A 21,870-nucleotide genomic window follows, 5' to 3' on the forward strand; every position below is an offset into this window, starting at 1 on the left:
GTTAACAAACTGGCACTGCCATGAGCTGTGGTATGGGTTGCTGATGTGGCTCAGATCCCATGTTACTGTGGCTGTGGCGTTGGCTGTCAGCTGCAGCTCTGATTTGACCCCTAGCCTGGGAACTTCTATATGCTATGGGTATGGTCCTAAAAAGAAAAAAAAAAAAAAAAAAAAAAAAAGGACTGCAAAAGAGAGGGCAGAAAAATTATAAAAGCTGGACACCAGAACTCAAACAATGCAGCATATTGAGCTATTTAATATAATAGAAAACAGCTGTTAATACCATAACAGCCCTGGGAATTTATTTTATTGTATAGAATAAAAAGTGTTCTTAATGGTGATCAACAGCAAGAATTAAGTTTCTATATTATTTGGTATTCTTTTTTTAAAAGTATTATGCAGTTTAAAATTTTATCAAAAAAATGTTTACAATGAAAAAAGTTTTAATGCTTACAGCAGAAATTATCATTATCTTAAACACAACAACAACAACAAAAACTAATTTGAATTCTTCATTCTCCAAAAATGCCAAGGCTTTTTGTGCTAGGCTTTTATTTATTTTTGTTTTTTGTTTTTTCTTTTTCTGCTGCCCCCATAGCATATGGATGTTCCCATATAAATTCACAAATGGAAAAATCTATAATATTCCCTAAGAAAACTGAGATAGGAGGAGAGAGAGCGGTGGCAGGCATCTTATTCTTATCAGAGAAGCTTGTGTGTAAAATGATAAGGTCTTTTTTATGGGCCACAAGGCTTTTGTTTTCAAAATAACTAATATTGAGATTGTCTTCAACTTAACTTCAACTAAAGAAAGCATTACTAATATTAAATTTTTATTTTTATTATTTTTTTTTGTCTTTTGTTTTTTGAGGACCGCACCCTCAGCATATGGAGGTTCCCAGGCTGGGGTCTAATCGGAGCTGTAGCTGCTGGCCTATGCCAGAGACACAGCAATGCCAGTTCCAAGCCATATCCTCAACCTACACCACAGCTTACGGCAACGCCGGATCCTTAACCCACTGAGCAAGGCCAGGGATGGAACCCGCAACCTCATGATTCCTAGTCGGATTTGTTAACCATTGAGCCATGACGGGGAACTCCGAAAGTGTTGTTATATTTAGTCTATAGAATGAAACAAAAAACAATCCTGAATTGTATAATATGTACATTTACATACATTTGTAAAATAACCCAAAGCTTGAGAAAAAATAAAAAGAATATCCATTAAAAAATTTTTTTAAGTACAAAATGTTGAAAAAATCCTTTGAAATATTTTTAAGGTATTAAGAAATCTATCTTAAGAAATCTTAAATATATTTTGTCTTATAATATTTTTTAGTTTTTAAAGAGGTGGGATTTCTTTATTAAAATTATTAAAAGAAATGAACAGACATTCCTTTATCATCCTCCTTTTGCTACTTTGAACATTTTACCTGTTGTCTTCATCTAAAGCTAACTTTTTTTTTTGGGGGGGGGGGTCTTTTTGCTATTTCTTGGGCTGCTCCCGCGGCATATGGAGGTTCCCAGGCTAGGGGTCTAATCGGAGCTGTAGCTGCCAGCCTACACCAGAGCCACAGCAACGCGGGATCCAAGCCGCGTCTGCGACCTACACCACAGCTCACGGCAACACCGGATCCTTAACCCACTGAGCAAGGGCAGGGACCGAACCCGCAACCTCATGGTTCCTAGTCGGATTCGTTAACCACTGCGCCACGACAGGAACTCCCTAAAGCTAACTTTTTACAGGGCTGACTGTTATTGCTGTTAGCTAGAAGTATGATTTTTATAGAGCATATTCTGTAACAAAGCAGATGTTTTGAAATATGTTGACAGCCTTATAATTGGTATAGTTTCAAAATATTCTATAGGAGTTCCCGTCGTGGCGCAGTGGTTAACGAATCCGACTAGGAACCATGAGGTTGCGGGTTCGGTCCCTGCCCTTGCTCAGTGGGTTAACGATCCGGCGTTGCCGTGAGCTGTGGTGTAGGTTGCAGACACGGCTCGGATCCTGCGTTGCTGTGGCTCTGGTGTAGGCCAGTGGCTACAGCTCCGATTCGACCCCTAGCCTGGGAACCTCCATATGCCGCGGGAGCGGCCCAAAGAAATAGCAAAAAGACAAAAAAAAAAAATATTCTATAATCATTCACCTAAGGCTAAAAAGAGTCAGAAAACTTTTCTTGATTGAAGTATATTACTATTCTTGAACTTTTGTAGGGTAACCATTTAAAATGTATTGTAATTAAGGATTATAGTAATCAAACAGCAGATTAGAAGTTTAAAATTATGAAAATATTTGTGGTAATGGGTGTGGAGAACATTCTCAGTTGTGAAAATTGAAGGTTATAGTCTTTATTTGAAATGATTACTATAAATATTATAATACCTTTGTGATGAGTAGAAATTAATTTAGTGGTTAGGCCCTTGTATATTTTGTAATCTTGTTTTTATTTATTTCTTTTTTTAATAGTGTTTGCCAGCTCTGAGCCTGTACCAGGATTCCAGGGGGATACCCTGCAGCTAGCATTCATTGACCTCAGACAAGTAAGATGTATTAATATACTTCTCATTTATTACCTTCTCCCACTCGCCTGTTTCTTTTAATGCTACAGGAATGCTTGTTTGCCTTGAGACAGCTTTTCTTTTAAAAAGTACTTCTTTGATAACTATGTATTTGGTTCTTCTCTTTGAATCTGTATCCATTCAGGGATACTCAACTTAATAGGACATTCTCATACTTAACTTAGTGATCACTTGCCAAGCAGATGACTAAATGAAAACCTTATATTTTTGTTTAGTGGCACTTGAAGTTTAAGTTATTTCTTAATGATTTCATGGTCATTTATGAAAATTGGTGGCATACCATTAGGGTTAGGACTCGAGTTAAATGTAAATTATTACAGCCTAGAAAGGAGCCCCTTAAAATATTAACGTTGTAAAGAATATTTTATAATTTTTCTGTATGCCTCTAGAAAAAAGGATAAAACTATTTTTAAAAGGTAATTATACATTTTACACAATTATTTTCTGGTCACTTAACTCTCAACAAATGCGATAATTTTTAAATCTTGTCCACTCATTTTACTACTCTTTAACTTCTCTATTGTCATTTTCTTTACATTTTCTTCCTATTACTCTTTTCCATCCTCCTCATAATTTTTCTTCTTATTCCTTTTTTCCTCTTCCCCCTCCTCCTTTTTCTTTTTCTTTCTTAATCCTAGGATTAGGGAGCTTAATAAAGCTGAGAGGCACAAGAGTGCGGAGGAGGGGTAGATGCAAGTTAGAGGGCTCAGGAGTTCTAGGATTGACAACAGGAATGATTGCTGCCGGTGGCAAGAAGAACCAAACGGAGGCGGAATTAAATGAAAGCCAGTCTCTTAATGGTCCCGTACTGTTTGGGGACTGGAGGTAACTGGAGATGGGGCTGCACCGTTGTTATGAGTAGTCTCTTCCACAGTGATGTTTGAAAAAGGACTAATTTGAGCAGTTAAGGAACTCTGATTTCAGTAAATGTTTGAGCTTTTGCTAAATCCAAGCCAATGTTCAGTAAGTATATACCAGCTACTAGGTACTGATTATTTGGAGTGGGGAGATGTGGTTGAAATAGAACCACGGAGTTCCCATTGTGGCTCAGTGGAAACGAATTTGACTAGGAACCATGAGGTTGCAGGTTCGATCCCTGTCCTTGCTCAGTGGGTTAAGGATCTGGCATTGCCAAGAGCTGTGGTGTAGGTTGCAGACACAGTGTAGGCCAGTAGCTGTAGCTCTGATTCGATCCCTAGCCTGAGAAACTTCACATGCTGCGGGTACAGCCTAAAAGGAAAAAAAAAAAAAATAGACACAGAGGTAACATAATAGACAGTTTCATCCCTATGAAGCTTAACAATCCCTTAGAGAAGCAAAATAGCCACAACTGGCTAGGACTACTTATAAGACAAGGGAGGCTTGTGGAAATTAACGACATTTCAAATCAAGTTTAGGAGGAAATTGAAAAAGCCATTCCTGTCTCCCAATTATATCTATAAAGCACTGAACACATAAATATATTCATATTTATTTCTGTTTACAATCAGTGCTCATGTATTTTGCCAGATAAGGAACACTTTTACAGATGATCAGATCTATAGATTGGTTAGCTTTACTAAGTTGGGAAAGATAATAGAAAATGAAGAAAGTGGATTCTGAACTTACATTTCAGTTTATCAAAAGATATTCTGGAGTTCCCATCATGGCTCAATGGTTAACAAATCTCACTAGGAACCATGAGATTGTGGGTTCAATCCTTGGCCTCGTTCAGTGGGCTAGGGATCCAGCGTTGCTGTGAGCTGTGGTGTAGGTTGCAGACGTGGCTGGGATCCTGAGTTGCTGTGGCTCTGGCATAGGCCTGTGGCTACAGCTCAGATTAGACTCCTAGTCTGGGAACCTCCATATGCTGTGGGTGTGGCCCTAGAAAAAGACCAAAAAAAAAAAAACCACGACATTGCAAATCAACTATTCAACTATGATTCAATTAGAAAAGAAAAAACAAAACAAAAAAAGATATTCTTACTCTTGGAGCTCCCGTTGTGGCTCAGCATGTTACGAATCCAACTAGTATCCATGAGGATATGGGTTCGATCCTTGGCCTCGCTCAGTGGAATTAAGGACTGGTGTTGCCCTGAGCTGTGGTGTAGGTTGCAGATGCAGCTTGGATCCTGCCGTTGCTGTGGTTGTGGTGTAGGCCAGCAGCTGCAGCTCTGATTCAACACCTAGCCTCAGAACTTCCTTATGCCACAAGTGCGGCCCTAAATAGACCAAAAAAAAAAAAAAAAAAAAAAGATATTCTTACTCTTGAATGTAGACTCATTTTCTTTAGGAGTTATATCTATTGCTCTCCTACTGTCCAGGGAGTAAGATGATCTGATATAAAAACTGAGTCCTTTAGCAAGTTGGAAATAGATTTGATTGTGTAATCATTTCCAGAATAGGTTATGCCCACTTACATGAATATGTTCTCCAATCGAAAGAGTGTGATTTGAGGATGGCTACCATTGTATATGAATTATCTGTTAACAGAAAATTTGAAATTTATTGTTTGCTATTTTCACAGTTTTATAGGAATTTTTATGCTATTAACTAGTTTGTAATTTCATTATAAGATTGTGGATAGAATCACATTATTTATAAAGCAGTTGGTAAAGATTCTGTTCCTTGATTTGTCCAATAGGTGATAAGTTCAAAGCAGATTAAAACTCTGATGCCAGGTACTTTTTTACTTCAAAGACAGTCATCATTTGACAGCAAAAAAAAAGTCCTCTTTACAAGCATATAGCTCACTAGGGAATTGTTATGAAGGTATACTTATAAATATTAATGAGCATCTGAAGTATTTTTGGTTGTATTTACTTATCAGGGATGTGCACTTGGAGGCATTAAGTCCTGATTGACATTTCCTCATCAAGGTAATTTCTTGAAGAGATTTTTAAGTAAATAAAAAAGTCTATTATGAAACATTTAGAATTCTGAAATCTATTATGACAAGTATATAGGACTGTTAAAAGATTTACATAGAAATAACTAGTTAATATAAAATACATTGTTAAAGCATGGTTATTAGGAGTTCCCTGGTGGCTCAGTGGGTTAAGGATTTGATGTTGTTTCTTCTGTGGCTCAGGTTGCTGCTGTGGCACAGGTTTGATCCCTAGCCCTGGAACTTCCACATGGGTGTGGCCAAAAAAATTAAAAAATAAAGTATGTTCGTTAGTATGCTGTTGGGAGTGAGTAGTGGATAGAACATTTTGATGAGCTTTTTATATATGTAATTTTTCTAGTCTTAAAAGAGGCTTAAAGTTATTTTCCCTGATTATTAATGTTAAAATTTCATTGTGCTCTCTCTTTGGTACTCTAAAACAAGAAGATGCAACTAATTCTTGTCTTTAGCTACTGGATCACTGTAACACAACTTGAATTTTATTATTTCCGTGGCCTGGATTTAGTAACTTGATAATGATAGTTATTTTTCACCTATATTTGTTTTTAAAAAATAACTTACAGTTTAGTGGTGAAATGTCAGGTATGGGAATTTGCCAAGAATAAAATTAGTTTTGAAAACTTTAAGTCTCACATGAGGTGATACAACTTTTTTGGTATCAGTTATCAGTGATTCTTAAAATAAGAATGACTTAAAGTTTCAGTAGTGTTATGTTCTTGACTTCATAAAGATGTTTCATAACATATTATTTTAACACTTTTATATGCAGTAGTGTATCACCAAGCATAAAGAGGGTGCTATCATTTTTATTTACATTTCAGTTGGATTTCTGCACTTTTCCTTCTTTTTTTTCTGGTCTGTGATCCATTTCTGTCTTAATAGAGTGGCTGACAGTTCTTTTCAAGTATACTTAGAAAGGCAAAAGAGCCCTTTTCATAGTACTTATAAGGGGTCATGCTTCTGTTTTTTAGTTTGAATTTGATACTGCTTCATGAATTGCTGGGTATGAAAGATTAGGAAGTAGGTCCAGTGGCCAGATTTTACCTGCCCACCCGGACTTTGCCCTGAGGTCAAACTCCTGATATTTGCTGTTCTGAATAGAGAACTTGATGACAAGTATGAGCTGATACAAGAGGAAAGTTAGAGCCATATCAAAGCTGAAGGCAAGAGAATTGGGACTCAATGAGAGACTGTAGCTAAGAGATGGATCATCAGAATTGCCCTCTTCTAAAGAAAAGGAAATAGTTGACCTGTGAGTGAAAAGACTTTATCATCCTGCCAATCACATGCTTGCTAATGGAAGCCAGTTATCTCAACAACATTTGAAGTCCTTCTGCACCAATAGTGTGGAGGATTAGCAGTACTGGTACTGCATTATATAAATATACTGCCTTATTCAGTTTTAAAAGTGCTATTTGAACATGATTTGTCTGTGTAGACTTTTTTTTTTTAATAAATGAATTCTGTCATCTTCCTGCTCCAGTTCTGAAAGTCACTAAATGACGAAGGACTTCAATATAATTGTGCTTATGAGTTTTCTTTACAAAGACCATCTCTTTTGTCAAATATAATCTTTCAAATAGATCTCAATATATATATATAATTCTTTTGAGAATATATGAAAGCTTTACAAATTTTAAACTTTTTATTATAAGATTCTTTAATATACAATATTCAGTGATACTTTTTATAACTCATTCTTAATACATGGCAAAATTTCACTAAATATCACTGGAAAATGAGGTATCCCATATAACTGAATTTTCTGGGAAACTAAAGATTAGTTTTTAATGACCAAAACTTAAAGGGTAGCCAATTTAGTGGGAAACCATAAAAATATATCTCTCACCTCATAGCTTCTTATTGAGCAAAATTCTCACAATAGACTGAGAATCTATGGCTCACTAATAATCCTAATACTAAATCCTCTTTACCTGGTCCTGTTTCACTCTGTGATAAGTTAGACTGGCAAGAATTATTGCTGCATTTGACAATATCTTGGTAATCCTTTAGACAATATGGAGAGGTTGAGGTAAGTTGGATGCTGATAATGCATTTAGGTAGGTTAGAAACTTATAAAATAATCTCTTGCCCAAAGAATGTTGGCTAATGTATCATTATTACCCTAGAGTAGTATTTCTCAAAGTGTCTTTCTTAGGAACACTAATTTCTTAAGATGAGAAAAGATTTCTTTAAAAAATTTTCCAAGTCAGCTATGTTTGGGAAACACTTTATGCTCTAATCGCCTCTTAGAGACTTACCGTGTGCGTTAGAATTGTAAGGACTGAGGAATGGTGCGCTAACTCAGCATTACCTAAACTCATCACAGAACCCATCCCGTACTAATTTGTGGTTGTATTACATGAAACATACTTTGGGAAATGCTGCTTTAAGTCAGGATTCTGGCAATACCCTCTAGATGTTTGACAGCTTGGAATCAACATTATTTTTAAAATGGTGACTTGGATAAATACATAGACAAAATATGAATTATATATATATAGATTACACAGAGCTAGGAGAGTTACCTAAGATGATATAAGACAGAATCAAAGTGCTCTCCTTAGATTTGAGTGATATGTCAAAGCCAACAAAGATAAATTAAGCAAGGAAAATATTAAATGCTGTATTTAACTTTTTTAAAAAATAAAGACATTTTTAAAAATATAAGAAATCTGATGTATGAAAAATATCTGGTCATTTTAGTTAATCTCCAAATGAACCAGCAGTGTGCTGGTAATCCTTAGACTGCATTGATGAAAGTATAGTATTAAGGTTAGACCACTGTGCTTTGGGGCCGTTAATGCTGTGCCTTGAGTATTGCATGATGGTATGGACACTCACAAATTGGAGGGCATATAAGAGAGATTACAAGTGTACTGAGGGATCAGATATCTTGTCATATGAAGAGGCTTTTAAGAATCTGGGAGTATTTTGTGCAAAGCCTTAGAGAGCTGTACCTTCATGGAATAAGTCAAATATGTGGTTCTTATTGGCCTATATATGAGTCATTTTCTTCTTCCATACCAGTTTATTCTGCCTGTTATAATTCTGTGCCATAAAAATTATAAATTGTATTTCCCTATCTAGGATTAGAGCCTCTTTTCAAGTATTTTATTTTGGACAAACTAGGGAAAAGAGGAGTGATCGTTTCTCTGGACTATGGAGAATTTGAGAAAGAATTTGAGGTGTGCAAAATATATTTGGATCTCAAAGCACTTTTCAGATAAATATTTTATTGAAGTATAACATCCATCAAGCAAATCCTAAGTATACTATTGCTGATTTTTGACAAAGTGAATACTCTCTGTAACACCCAGATAAAGAAAAAAAACTTGACCAGTAAGTACCTCAAAAGAGACTTCCACCCCTCACTGAACTTCCCCTTCTCAAAGGGTAACAATTATTATGACTTCAAGTACCAAAGATAAATTTTGTCTGATTTTGAACTTTGAATATATGGAATCATGCATTATTAACTTTTTAGTTCTGCCTTCTTTTGCTAAATATTGTATTTGTGAAATTTATTCATGTTGTTACATGTAGCTATGGTTTATCCATTCCATTTGCTGTGTCATGTACCATTATATAAATATACCATAATTTGTACATTCTACTATTGATGGACATATGAATGGATTTGTATTGTTCTAACATGACATTCTTTTGCATGTCTTTTGGTGAAGATACATGCACACATTTTTGTTAAGGTACTTACCTAGGAATGGAATTGCTGAGTGAGGGTGTTGGTATATGATGTTTTAATAGATACTGTGAACCAGTTTTCCAAAGTGAGAGTACCCATTCAGGAGTTCCTGTCGTGGCTCAGGGGAAACAAATCTAACTAGTAACCATGAGGAGAGAGATTTGATCCCTGGCCTTGCTCAGTGGGTTAAAGACCTGGCATTGCTGTGAGCTGTGGTATAGGTTGCAGACGCAGCTCTGATCTGGTGTTGATGTGGCTGTGGCGTAGGAAATCGGCTACAGTTCCAGTTCGACCCCAAGTTCGACCCTTAGCCTGGGAATCTTTATATGCTGCAGATGCGGCCCTAAAAAGACAAAAAAGAAAAGAGTACTCATTCATACTTTAGCCAGAAATGTAGAAGAATTCTTGATCACTTGATATTAGTCATTTCTTCCTTTTCAGTCATTCCAGTGGGTATAACAGTAGTTTCACATTACGGTTTTAATCTGTATTTCCTTGATGACTTATAAAATTAAACTCCTTTTTGTTTATCATTTATCTGTTTGGATATCCTCTTTTGCAAATAACATTTTCAGATTTTTTGCAATTTTTTTTTCTGTTGGATTGTCTCCTCCTTACTGATTTTTAGAAGTTCTTTGTATATTCTGAATATGAGTCCTTTGTCAAATGTATGTATTGCAAATATCTTCCCCCTCTGTGGCTTGTCTGTTCACTCTTAGAAGTGGCTTTTAATAAATAGAAGTTTGTTGTATTAGTGAAATCCTATTTATTATGTTTTCCCTTCATAGTTATTTCTTTTTAATGTCCTGTTTAAGTCTTTGCCTATTCCTGAAATTATAAATGTCTAAAAGTTTTATTGTTTTACCATTCACGTTTAGGTTTATAGTCCATCTGGAACTGATTTTGGGGCATGGTATGGAGTGTAAGGTTCAAGATTCATTTTGTTCTTTATGGTTATCCAGTTGAATAAGCATTATTTATGGAAAGAATTGGATCTCATAGCATTTTAATGTTAAATAATTGTAAAACACAGGGCTTTGAGATAAAAATGATATGTGCTTCTAATGTACAAGTAAAATGATTTCTCTTATCCCTCAGTTAATTGTATGCATGTTTCATGGTTCATGCCATTCCTCATTAGCAAATTAGTTGTGGGGTTAAGGTTTTAAAATACCAGACTAACTATGCCCTCACCACATCAGAGGTATTTTAAAAAATAAAGCAATTCTAGAGCAAATATTCATAACAGTACAGGCAACGTAATAGAAAAAAGCTAAGCTACAGGCCTATGAAGATAAGGATCATGTCCTTTTTTGTTCACTGCTGTACATCTACTGCTTAACACTGTTCCTAACACATAGTAAACAATCAGTAAATGTTAAATAAGTGAATTCAAATTGTTAAGCTATATTCAAAAATATTTTCTGGTGTGCAGAAACACCTTATTAGGATTTGGGATATTTCACACACGTTAATGTTCCATATAAACAAACATTCTTTAATTTTTAATTTTTAATTAATTAAGTATTTATTTATTTATTTGTCTTTTTGCCTTTTCTAGGGCAGCTCCCTCGGCATGTGGAGGTTCCCAGGCTAGGGGTCTAATCAGAGCCGTAGCCACCGGCCTACACCAGAGCCACAGCAACGCGGGATCCAAGCCGTGTCTGCAATCTACACCACAGCTCACGGCAACGCTGGGTCCTTAACCCAGTGAGCGAGGCCAGGGATTGAACCCGCAACCTCTCGGTTCCTAATCGGATTCGTTAACCATTGAGCCACGACAGGAACTCCATATAAACAAACATTCTTTAAAAACAGTAAAAAAATTTCCATTTCAATAATTTTGTGTGTGTGTCTATGTTTGTGTGTGTGTCTTTTTTTAGGGCCTCACCTGCGGCATATGGAGGTTCCCAGGCTAGGGGTTGAATCAAAGCTATATACAGCCACTGACCTACACCACAGCCACAGCAATATAGGATCTGAGCCATATCTGCAACATACACCACAGCCCAGGGCAACACCAGATCCTTAGCCCACCGAGTGAGACCAGGGGTCAAACCTGCGTCCTCATGGTACTAGTCAGATTCATTTCCACTGAGCCACGATGGGAACTCCTATTTCAATTATTTTTGATGAGAGTATTTCTAAAAACACATGATAGATTTCTCTGCCTTCTCAAGTAAAAGTGTTAACCATTACAAACATTTCTTGATTTATCTTGGTCATCATTCAGGATACTAAAATAATAAGTAATTTCTAAGAAATGTTGTCATTGTTCCAAAACCAATTACTTTTTCTTTATGGATAAAGACATATTTTGGACAGAGGTATTAAAGGAGTTTGGGCAAAGACAATCTGCACCTTAATTGAGTGATCAGAAATGACCAAGTATAAAGCTGAACTTAAAGCAGCGTAGTTCCAAACTACTGTTGTTTGGAAGAGTGAGTCATGAAGAAAGTAAAGTGTGGTCAAGTAATTTTAGGAAATCCTGCTTTTTTTTTTTGTCCTTCTCTTGTAAATTCACACTTTTGTTAATACATTAAAGGCTTTGAGAAGTCCTAGTAAAGGTGTATCTCTTTTTTGCCCCCAAACCTGTTTGAGTACTGAATACTTTTCACAAATGAAAATCTCTTACTGGAGTCCCCTCATGGCTCAGTGGAAACAAATCTGACTAATATCCATGAGGGCGCAGCAGGTTCAATCCCTGGCCTCTCTCAGTGGGTTAAGGATCCGGAGTTGCCGTGAGGTTGGTATAGGTCACAGGCAGGGCTTGGATCTGGCTGTGGCTGGCAGCTACAGCTCTGATTCAACCCCTAGCTTGGGAACTTCAGTATGCTGCAGGTGTGGCCCTAAAAAACAAAAAGGAAGGAAGGAAGGAAGAAATTTCTTACTATCGTGCAAAGCAGGGTTCTTGACACACAGTTTGAAAACACCGAATTACCTGGACCACTGTTGCATTGCATTAATCTGTGGACTTCTAGAACTATGTTCTGGTTAAAACAGAGGCTGTGATAGCGAATAGATAAGCCTTTCAGTAGATAGATAAAATTTAAATATTAAAATACAAAGAGTACAAAAATGATGAAAAATAGTACAAAGTTTTCAGAAATAACTTGTTGAACTTAGTTTTTTAAAAAACATTGAGGTGATTTTTTTGAAGGCTAGTAATTACTAGAGGATTAATGCTTCTTAGATTCAGTGAACCAGTCAGTCAGTCATACAGAATAACTTGTTTTTAAGAAGCATGAAATGGTAACACAGGATTGCTTGTGAAGAATGAAGAGATTTAAGTGGGAAATTAAAATACCAGCTCATATGGAGTTTAGATCTTAACAGTTGTCAGATTCCTTAGTGAATCATCAAGGCTATTGTTATTGAGCCACAGTATGCATACTTGAGAGAAATAAAGAATGTATTCTCTACCTTTTCTCCCCTTACTAATACATTGTACGTGAGATGGGAAGTTTTTGAAGGAGAGGTATTTTGATAAAATGATCAAGGTAAGTTCTATATTTTGTTTGTTGTAAAGAATGTCTCCTAGTATTAAATACATTCAAAGTAATTTTTTTTGAAGATAATTGTACCTTTCCTTAAGACAGAAAATCTAATACTTTCCAATGTGAGAGCGTTAAAACAAAGCCAAAACTTCCGCAAAGAAAATAGTATTACTATTGGCAGTACTAAAAATATAGTGAAAAAACATCTAAGTCCTTTAGAACTTAACAGAAATGTTTTGCCCAGATGATTTACTTTCCAAGTTAACTGTAAGCACCTTCAGATAGAAAAAGGGAAGAGGTAGGGAAACAAAAGCTTCTTCGTTCAGTTGGTCTCTTTTACTAGTCACCAAGAATTCCCTAGCAGACAAAGGAGGAGTTGTAGACCTAAATAAACTCTTTTACCTTTCATCACTTCTTTGATCTGACGAAATTTTAAGAATATATTTTTTTAAAAGTCATTTTGTGGCCCTACACATGCATCTTTTTATTAATGGTACTCTAGAGGCCTCCAAAAGAATCCATGGACCCTTCTGAATTTTTTTTTTTTTTTTTTTTTAAGGGCCACACTCAAGTCATACGGAGGTTCCTGGGCTAGGAGTCAAACTGGAGCTGCAGCTGCCGACCTATGCCACAGCCACAGCAACAGCAGATCCAATCTGTGTCTGTGACCTACACCACAGCTCCTGGCAATGCCAGATCCTTGACCCACTGAGCAAGGCCCAGGATCAAAGCAGCGTCCTCATGGATACTAGTCAGGTTCATTGACCACTGAGCCACGACAAGAACTCCCCATTCTGAATATTAAAGCAGTTCTTTTTTTTTGTTTGTTTTTTGGTTTTTTTTGACTTTGTAAATTCCTGGAACTTGACTGTCCACATCCTGATCCATTTTATGATGTCATACAGTTGGAACAAGGGTATAGTATATTCCATTTTTTAAAGAGGCAACCTATAAAACTACTCCTACCTTCACAGATCTGTTTTCTTACTTATGTATATTTTCAATATACATGCCGTTTTCTTTCATGATAAATTCCAAATCTGGGCCTCTCAATGCAATATGCTACAATGAAGAGACTAAGCAGCCGTTAGCCATGACTGTTGCTCATATGACTACTCTTACATTCTACCACTTTGTAGAGAAATCTGTTAAGAATGATTTGCAGGTCTTTACTGATTTTTTTTTTTTTTTTTTCCACTGAATGTTCAACTCCAGGGCAGGAATTGATTATAACATAGATTGTATTACATAAAGGTCCTTCCATGCCTTTAGATCAGGGATTGTAACCTGGGGATCATGGGTTGATTTTAGGAGGCTTATACAAAATTTTGTCTGTATGTGCTTGTTTCTGAGAAGAGGGTCCAGTTCTTTCAACACCGGCATCATATACGAACTGACAAGTTATCTCACTATCACCACTCTAAGGAAACTGAAAGCTGTCCAGACTAAACCAAATTGCCACGAGCTGTCTCACTTCCTGATATGTCTTTATTTATTAAATATTTGAATACAACATTGTAAATCAACTGTATTTCAAGAATTAAAATTAAAAAAAAAAAAATCTAGAGAGTTCCTGTCATGGCTCAGTAGTTAACAAACCCAACTAGTATCCATGAGGACTAAGGTTCCATCCCTGGCCTCATTCAGTGGGTTAAGGATCCGGCATTGCCGTGAGCTGAGGTGTAGATTGCAGACTTGGCTCCGATCCCACGTTGCTGTGGCTGTGGTGTAGGCTGGCAGCTATAGCTCCAGTTAGGCCCCTAGCCTGGGAACTTCCATATGCCGCAGGTGCAGCCCTAAAAAGACAAAAGACAAAAATAAAATAAAATTTAAATTAAATTAAATTAAAATATATATATGAGCACCTGCTCTGGGCACTGTTTTAAGTGCTGGGGATACAGTGGTAAGCAAGATAGGGTAGATCCCTGCTCTCATAGCTTGTTTTGTTGAAGGGAGATCCGCTACAAATAGTGATAATTTCAAATAGCTTTAGATAGGATTTCAAATATGTTTAGATCCTGTGAGAGACAAAAAAACAAGTTAACCTGAACAGTGACTGGGAATCAGGTGGACCACTTCAGATAGGGTTGTCAAGGTAAACGAATCTTTAAGGAGAGATATTGGAACGAAATTGGGAGATAAGGGGAAATAGTATTCCTGATAGAGGGAAGAGCAAATGCCGAGTCTTGTGCTGTCAAGGCAGAGAAAGTATGGCTTTCACATAGTCAGCAAGGAGAAGGGAGGTGCAAATGAAATTGGGAAGCTTATCAGAACCAAGTCAGGTAGGACCTTCAGGGCCTTGTTAAGGCATTTGAGATGTTAAGTATGATAGGACACCATTCAAGAGTTTTAGACAGGTTAGTATCATCCTCTGATTTGCATTTTTAAAAAAATACACTGGCTGTTCTAAGGAGAATAGATTAAAAGAGGCAAAAATTAGAGTCAGGGAGAATAGTTAGATGATTATTTTGGTAGGCTAGGTGTAGATGATTGATTGCTATTACTATATTCACTATATTTCACAGTGGCTTCTTCATGTGGACTCAGAAGTTTCTGTTTTTTATATTAGAAAGAGTTGAATTTATCCAGAACAGCTAGTTTGTTTTTATCTCAAGAATACTGTGAGTTATCTAACTATATTTTTTCTTCATTGTGGAGCTAGAATACTCTGGTATATAGGACAGTATCACATGCTATTTGTATACTAACCTTCCACCTTCACTTTCTCTTGGCCCTGATTTTCTCAGTTATTAAGTTGTATTTATCTTGCATGTATTTTTATAAGTTGCCTTAAAACCCCTTTGGATCAAGGCAGTACATGAATAAATTAAACATTTGTTAATGGAATCCTATAACTGTTTGTATTAAAAGGCATTATGTATGCAAGTTCCCTTTGCAGTGCAGCAGAAATGAATCTGATTAGTATCCCTGAGGATCCAAGTTCAATCCCTGGCCTCACTCAGTGGATTAAAGATCTGGCATTGCCGAGAGATGTGGTGTAGATGCAGATGTGGCTCAGATCCTGCATTGCTGTGGCTGTGGTGTAGGCCAGCAGCTGTAGTTCTGATTTGACGCCTAGCCTGGGAACTTCCATGTGCTGTGAGGGTGGCCCTAAAAAAGCACATACCAAAAAAAAAAAAAAAAAAAGGCATTATTATGTTTGTTTGTTTGTTTGTTTTCTTTTCTTTTTTGGTTGCCCCATGGCATATGGAGTTCTTCAGCCAGGGATCAGAGGCGAACCACAGTTGTAGCCTATGCTGCAGCTGCGGCAGCACTGGATCCTTAGCCAACTGTGCTGGGCTATGGATTGAACCTGCGTCCCTAGCACTTCAGAGACACTGCCCATCCTGTTGCACCAGAGCAGGAACTCCTGTATGGATTTTAATTTATTGCTTCATTTATCCAGCAAATGTTTATGAGTGCCTTCTGCAACCACCTACTGGGAAAACAAAATTGAACAGAAAACTAAAATGAGTTAGAAAACTTGGGAGATGTGTCAGTTAGTATCAAAGAAGATAAAGTTGAAGATAAAAACCATAGGTTCAAAAAAATATCTTGATTAAAAGATGGAAATTAAGGAGTGTAAAAAGAAAGCCATGGGAGTTCCCATTGTGGTTCAGCAGGTTAAGAACCCAACAACCCAACATAGTGTCCATGAGGATGTGTGTTCAATCTCTGGCCTTGCTCAGTGGGTTAAGGATCCAGTGTTGCCGTAAACTGTGGAGTAGGTGGCAGATTCAGCTCAGATGTGGTGTGGCTGTGCAATAGGCCTCAGCTGCAGCTCCGATTCAACCTCTACAGCTCAAGAACTTCCATATGCCTCAGGTGCGGCCATAAAAAAAAAAAAATGGTGTTTTGAGGAGGACGTTATTGTATAGGAAATCAGGAAATAGGGATGGATTCATGCTTCTCTTAGTAACTACCATATGACATTGGGAAACTGTTTTCTGAACTATTTCAACTATATATTTTCATGATTTAATGAAATCTGTAGGGGAAAATGGTGTAGAGTTTATTTCTGGGAGAGATCTTTTTCATTGCGTTCTTAGTCTTTGTTGCTAAAATAGTGAATTGTGTGATGCTTGCATTGTAGGGATTGTTAGCTGATTGAGTCAGCAGTTACCATCTCTGGACATACTATACTTCATCAGGATGATGGCAGGGCTGGTGTGTCAGATCTATTTCATGGTGAAACTATGAGGAGCATAGTTTCTTCCAAAAACACTGCTTAATAAGAGAAATACCCAAGGAACCCATGTCCTTGTTTCTCATTATCCTCCTCACCTAATTTCTTCCACCCTTTTATTCATAATCTGACACTCTCTCTGTAACATGCCCCCCAAATGGTTATAAAATTTAGGAAAGAAGTTCAGGTGTATTTCACCGTAGAAAGATAGGAGGACGCTGATAAATATGAACTTCTGTTTGACTCAAACTGAACCATTTTGGATTTTACCTAAAGGGACATGAACAAGCCTTGGAAGTTTTGAACGAATTGTTAGACCATAATTCTTGCCTTGGAGACTGGGCGTCAGCCAAGACTTTACTTTGAAATTTCTGTCTTTTGTTACTAATCTTACGGCATCACAACATACAATTCTTTTGCCACTAGTCCAGTTTATTCTTTTATGAGGAAGAAGACACTTTTAAATAACAATTATTTCCACTATAATTAGACAAATCTCCTTTTGTTTGCGTTATATTTATTACTATATTGTATACACACTCTGCTTGCTTAAACTTGCCCCTGTGACTACTTCACAGGAACTTTCTTTAGAAGTTTTAAAGTCTTTGACTTCTTAAAGTATTAATGGGATTTGCCAAAGTTGTAGTATCCAAATGCTTGACTAGATATAGTAGCAGGACAACAAGCTTGTTCACACAGCTCCTCCAGCAAGTATTTTTCCCTTAGACAATCCTAAATTCATTAGAAGTGCCAAAGAATTAAAGGAAGACATTTTTCGGTTTATTCCTGAATATAACAAGATCAGACATCTCACAAAGTTTACTTTTAAGGTCCAGATATCAGAAAAGTATGCTGCCCTTTGGGAGAGCTTAGATTATGAAGGATTAGGCTGTACCTAAATGACTTTTGCCTTTTTGTCCTTTTGCATTCCAGTGTTATAATTCTGGTGCCTTACAGTTTATGTGCTTAACTAAGTATGTAATTTGCGCTCATACCTTTTTCAGTTATAGATATAAATTTTGAACTAATATATTTTTGTGATTATTTTAAGGGTAAAGATCAGAGCTGTTTTGTAGTGTGGAAAATTACCCTCTAAATTATTTTCTGAAAACCCAAAAAAATCAAACACCGTAATAATTACAAAAATAGTACCTGCTCACAGTTCTTTTCTTTTTTAAGTGATTACAGACTCACAGGAAGTTACAAATACAGTTGAGAGAGATCCTTTGTATACTTCACCCAGCTTTATTACCCAGTGGTATTTTTTTGTGTAGTTATATATAATTCTCAAAATTAGGAAATTAACCTCACATGTATGCTCCCAGTTTAAAACACAAAAAAATGAATATGTAGATGTGTATAAAAAGAAAGCTCTCATTTTTTTTCCTCCTCTTCAGTCACTTAGAATACTGGTATATTTCCCTGTAGACCTTTTAAAATGAACGTTTAAACAACACACATGCACCTACTTGTGTGCACATATGTGGAGTTCTTTGCTTTAGGAGGAAGTGAGCTACATGTGTTATAATTTATATTTATCATGCAGTACCACATGATTTCATATTGGTAAATATGGATTTGCTTAATGCTTTTTCATTTCTTCATAATGTTCTATAGTACGAATTTATTAAACAAGTCCTCTTTTCTTGGATTTATATTTCTACATATAAATAACCCTGCAGGAGTTCCCCTTGTGGTGCAGTGGAAGCAAATCTGACTAGTATCTACGAGGATGCATATTTGATCCCTGGCCTTGTTCAGTGTGTTGGAGATCTGGCATTGCATGTGCTGTGGTGTAGGTCACAGCTACAGCTTGGATCAGCATTGCTGTGGCTGTAGAGTAGGCCAGCAGCTGCAGCTCCAATTTGACCCCAGCCTGGGAACTTCCATATGCCACAAGTGTGGCTCTAAAAAGCAAAAAAAAAAAAAAAAAAAAAAAAAATCCCTAGTCATATATATTGAGCAGCAGTCTAAGTATTTCTACAGCCCTTTAGAAGTGAAACCCCTGGGAAGTGTCCGTGTGGCGCAGTGGTTAACGAATCCAACTAGGAACCATGAAGTTGCGGGTTCAATCCCTGGCCTTGCTCAGTGGGTTAAGGATCCGGCGTTGCCGTGAGCTGCAGTGTAGGTTGCAGACACGGCTTGGATCCCGAGTTGCTGCGGCTGTGGTGTAGGCCGGTGGCTATCTCTCCAATGAGACCCCTAGTCTGGGAACTTCCATATGCCGCAGGAGTGGCCCTAGAAAAGGCAAAAAGACAAAAAAAAAAAAAAAAAGAAGAAGAATTAAGAAAAATGCTTAAGTTAGCAGTATAAAAATAAACAAAATTAACAGATTTATGGGAAAAAGTTATTTGTGTGTGTATTTTTGCAAATATGGCATATTCCTTATACTGTGATTAATGTTAAGGCAGATCTTCAATGTGTTGCACAGGGAGGGAGTCTTTGTTTCCATAGACTGGGAATTATAAGCCAGTTCATAATGTAAAGAGAAGTAGTCCTAAACTAAAACGTTTTTAATCATTAATATTCTTGCTGTTTTTTTCACAGAAAGTGATAGGTTAAGATTTTTAGAATAGTCTGCCAGCAGTAAAGGATAGTAATATTCTTGCTTTTGATAAATATTATATATCCATTAAACTAATTTTTAGATGTAAACTCAGTATTTTGTACTTTCCAAAAGGGAACATTATCCTTCCTGTCAGAATTAATTCACATTTTTGCCAAAATTCCAAATATTCATTTATAAGAAATAATATTTTTCTCTAATAATTTTTCCTTTATTATAATTATAGATTTCTTTGAGTTGGGTGGATAATTTATGAGAAGTTTAAATATTTAAGTGCTTTGTCTGAAAAATAGCAATAACATACTGTTGTTTCCCATACTAATGAGAAACACCAGAAACACTGTATTCACTGTTAGATTCTTTTTGTTGTATAAGACCTTTTACCTAGATTGCCCATACTGCATTTGCAATATCCAGTGCAAATCTTATTACATCAGTGTTCTAAAAACCTCACCAGGAGTTCCCATCGTGGCGCAGTGGTTAATGAATCCGACTAGGAACCGAGGTTGCGGGTTCAGTCCCTGCCCTTGTTCAGTGGGTTAACGATCCAGTGTTGCCATGAGCTGTGGTGTAGGTTGCAGCCGCGGCTCGGATCCCACGTTGCTGTGGTTCTGGCGTAGGCCAGTGGCTACAGCTCCGATTCAACCCCTAGCCTGGGAACCTCCATATGCCGCGGGAGCAGCCCAAGAAATAGCAAAAAGACAAAAAAACAAAAAATGTACAAACAAACAAAAAAAAAACCTCACCAAATGTTCTTTTTGAAAGCAGATAGGTTATTCATACAAATAAAAGTAAATCTTGTATAAATTAAGCCATCCTAAATTGTTTAAGCACTTAATTTATAAATTGAGGAAATTAGATTCTGATTTGGCTTTACATATACATTTGACTAAGACACTTAATATCTCTGAAACTCAGTTTCTCCTTTTATAAAGTATAGAAGAGCCTCCATTCTACTAGAATAAGATGTTCAGGTAAAAAGTTATTTACAGATATGTTTAATGGTCTGAAATAAAGAAAAATTAACAGTTAGGTGATTAGTGAACTTTATGTAAATAAAGACTGTCACGATCCATTGTAGGTAATTTATGTGTGAACGAGTCCTAGAGTCTGGCTATTTTTGTGCAAAGCTTTTCTGTAGTTTAAATTACAAGCTTTTACTTGTGCATTCATCTCTGCTTTTTGTTTCTGGCTATATTTTGTCACAGAAGAGACACAGTCCTTAAACTTTTACTTCTCAAAATATTCTATGAAATATAATTTAGTTCAGTTCAACAAGCTTTTATTGAGTGCTCAAAGGGAGAAGTCAGAGATAGTACCCTGCCCTTGAAGGCTTCCCAATTTGTTTGGAAAGTGAGAACAAACATACCCCCAAAACTAGGCATATGTGTATATTCCAAACTTTAGCAAGTTCTCAGTCACCTTGTAGAGCCACCCATCCTCAAATCTAGATGGCTTGGGGATGTCTTTACTAATATGTATTGAAAGGATGAAATTGCTGAATGCATTATTTGATTTGAGAATCATTTATGGTATTTTTGCCTGAACTTCCTTCTTAGGTATACATTACAATGCTTAGGACTTAATGTTAAGTGACAGTTTAGTCCCTAGAGTGTTTTATGATTTATAGTTCCTTTTCTTTGCCTCTTCTGTGTTTTCTTAAATGTCAGATCATCTTCCAATTACCTTTAGTTTGTGATTCAATGATTTTCATAGTCATGAAATCCTAAGACTTGAGAATTAGAGGGGATTTCAGAAAAATCTAACCAAACCTCCTAGAAGCGTTCCCCTTAACCAGGGCCCTTGCTGCTTCTGGATGTCTTGAAAGAGCCCACAAACAAGCAGAGGCCTCTCTGCCCTTTTGAAAACTTCATGGCAGCCTTCACCATTTCTTTCTGAGTCTTGGTCAGGCATTGCCATTTTTGGCCCTTCCTCATCATGCATCCCTCCTTCTAGAAGACTGAATATTTGATTCCCCAATAAAGTTAAGTATTTCCTCCCTGCTCTCCACTTTTTTCTCCACTCCTTCTCACCTCCCAACCTTTCCCCAGTCTCTTTTCCGTCATTGTTTTTTTTATTCTGTACCTTCTCACTTCTTCTGCCCTCTTACACCTTCATTCCAGTATGATTGGCCCTACAGCTTTTACTGTGGAACAGAATGTTTTATTTGCCTCCTTGTCGAGTCATGGAGTTCTGAGGGTACTGCTAACTCTGTAGCCCTCCCTAGTGGTAGCCACACATTCATTCATAGGCTGCACAGTGTGAATGAGATTGTCCTTCTAATTCCTCTTTTCTATATATAGACCATTGTTCTTCCACTCTCCAGCCCCTTTAAGCCTCCTTGGTGCCTGTCACATCAGTCTCTCACTGTTGCTTTTGCAATCAGTTTATCTATATTTACTCATCCTCACTTACCCTCCTTCAGTCTCAGATGATAGGTGCTGTTTT

The 21,870-nt window shown here is 36.8% G+C and overlaps 1 protein-coding gene across 9 annotated transcripts in view; it reads left to right on the plus strand.

The window, feature by feature from the left end:
• The window catches only part of EXOC6 (exocyst complex component 6), a 222,746-nt gene that overhangs the window by 183,365 nt on the left and 17,511 nt on the right, over positions 1 to 21,870 (plus strand). For 8 of the 9 annotated variants that reach the window (XM_021073794.2, XM_021073792.2, XM_084994874.1 and 5 more), the window contains one exon: positions 2,468 to 2,541. In XM_021073794.2, coding sequence (XP_020929453.1) covers positions 2,468 to 2,541 — 74 coding nt within the window. Of the gene's footprint in view, positions 1 to 2,467; positions 2,542 to 5,389; positions 5,439 to 6,568; positions 9,925 to 21,870 lie in introns of those variants that run through there. The other variant, XM_084994875.1, reaches the window with a different exon arrangement.

The sequence above is a fragment of the Sus scrofa genome, chromosome 14 (genome assembly GCF_054392235.1).
Source record: "Sus scrofa isolate SSC_HxYL_T2T_F1_AM1 chromosome 14, Sscrofa_HxYL_maternal_Yorkshire_Landrace_v2.0, whole genome shotgun sequence".
Taxonomy (NCBI): domain Eukaryota; kingdom Metazoa; phylum Chordata; class Mammalia; order Artiodactyla; family Suidae; genus Sus; species Sus scrofa.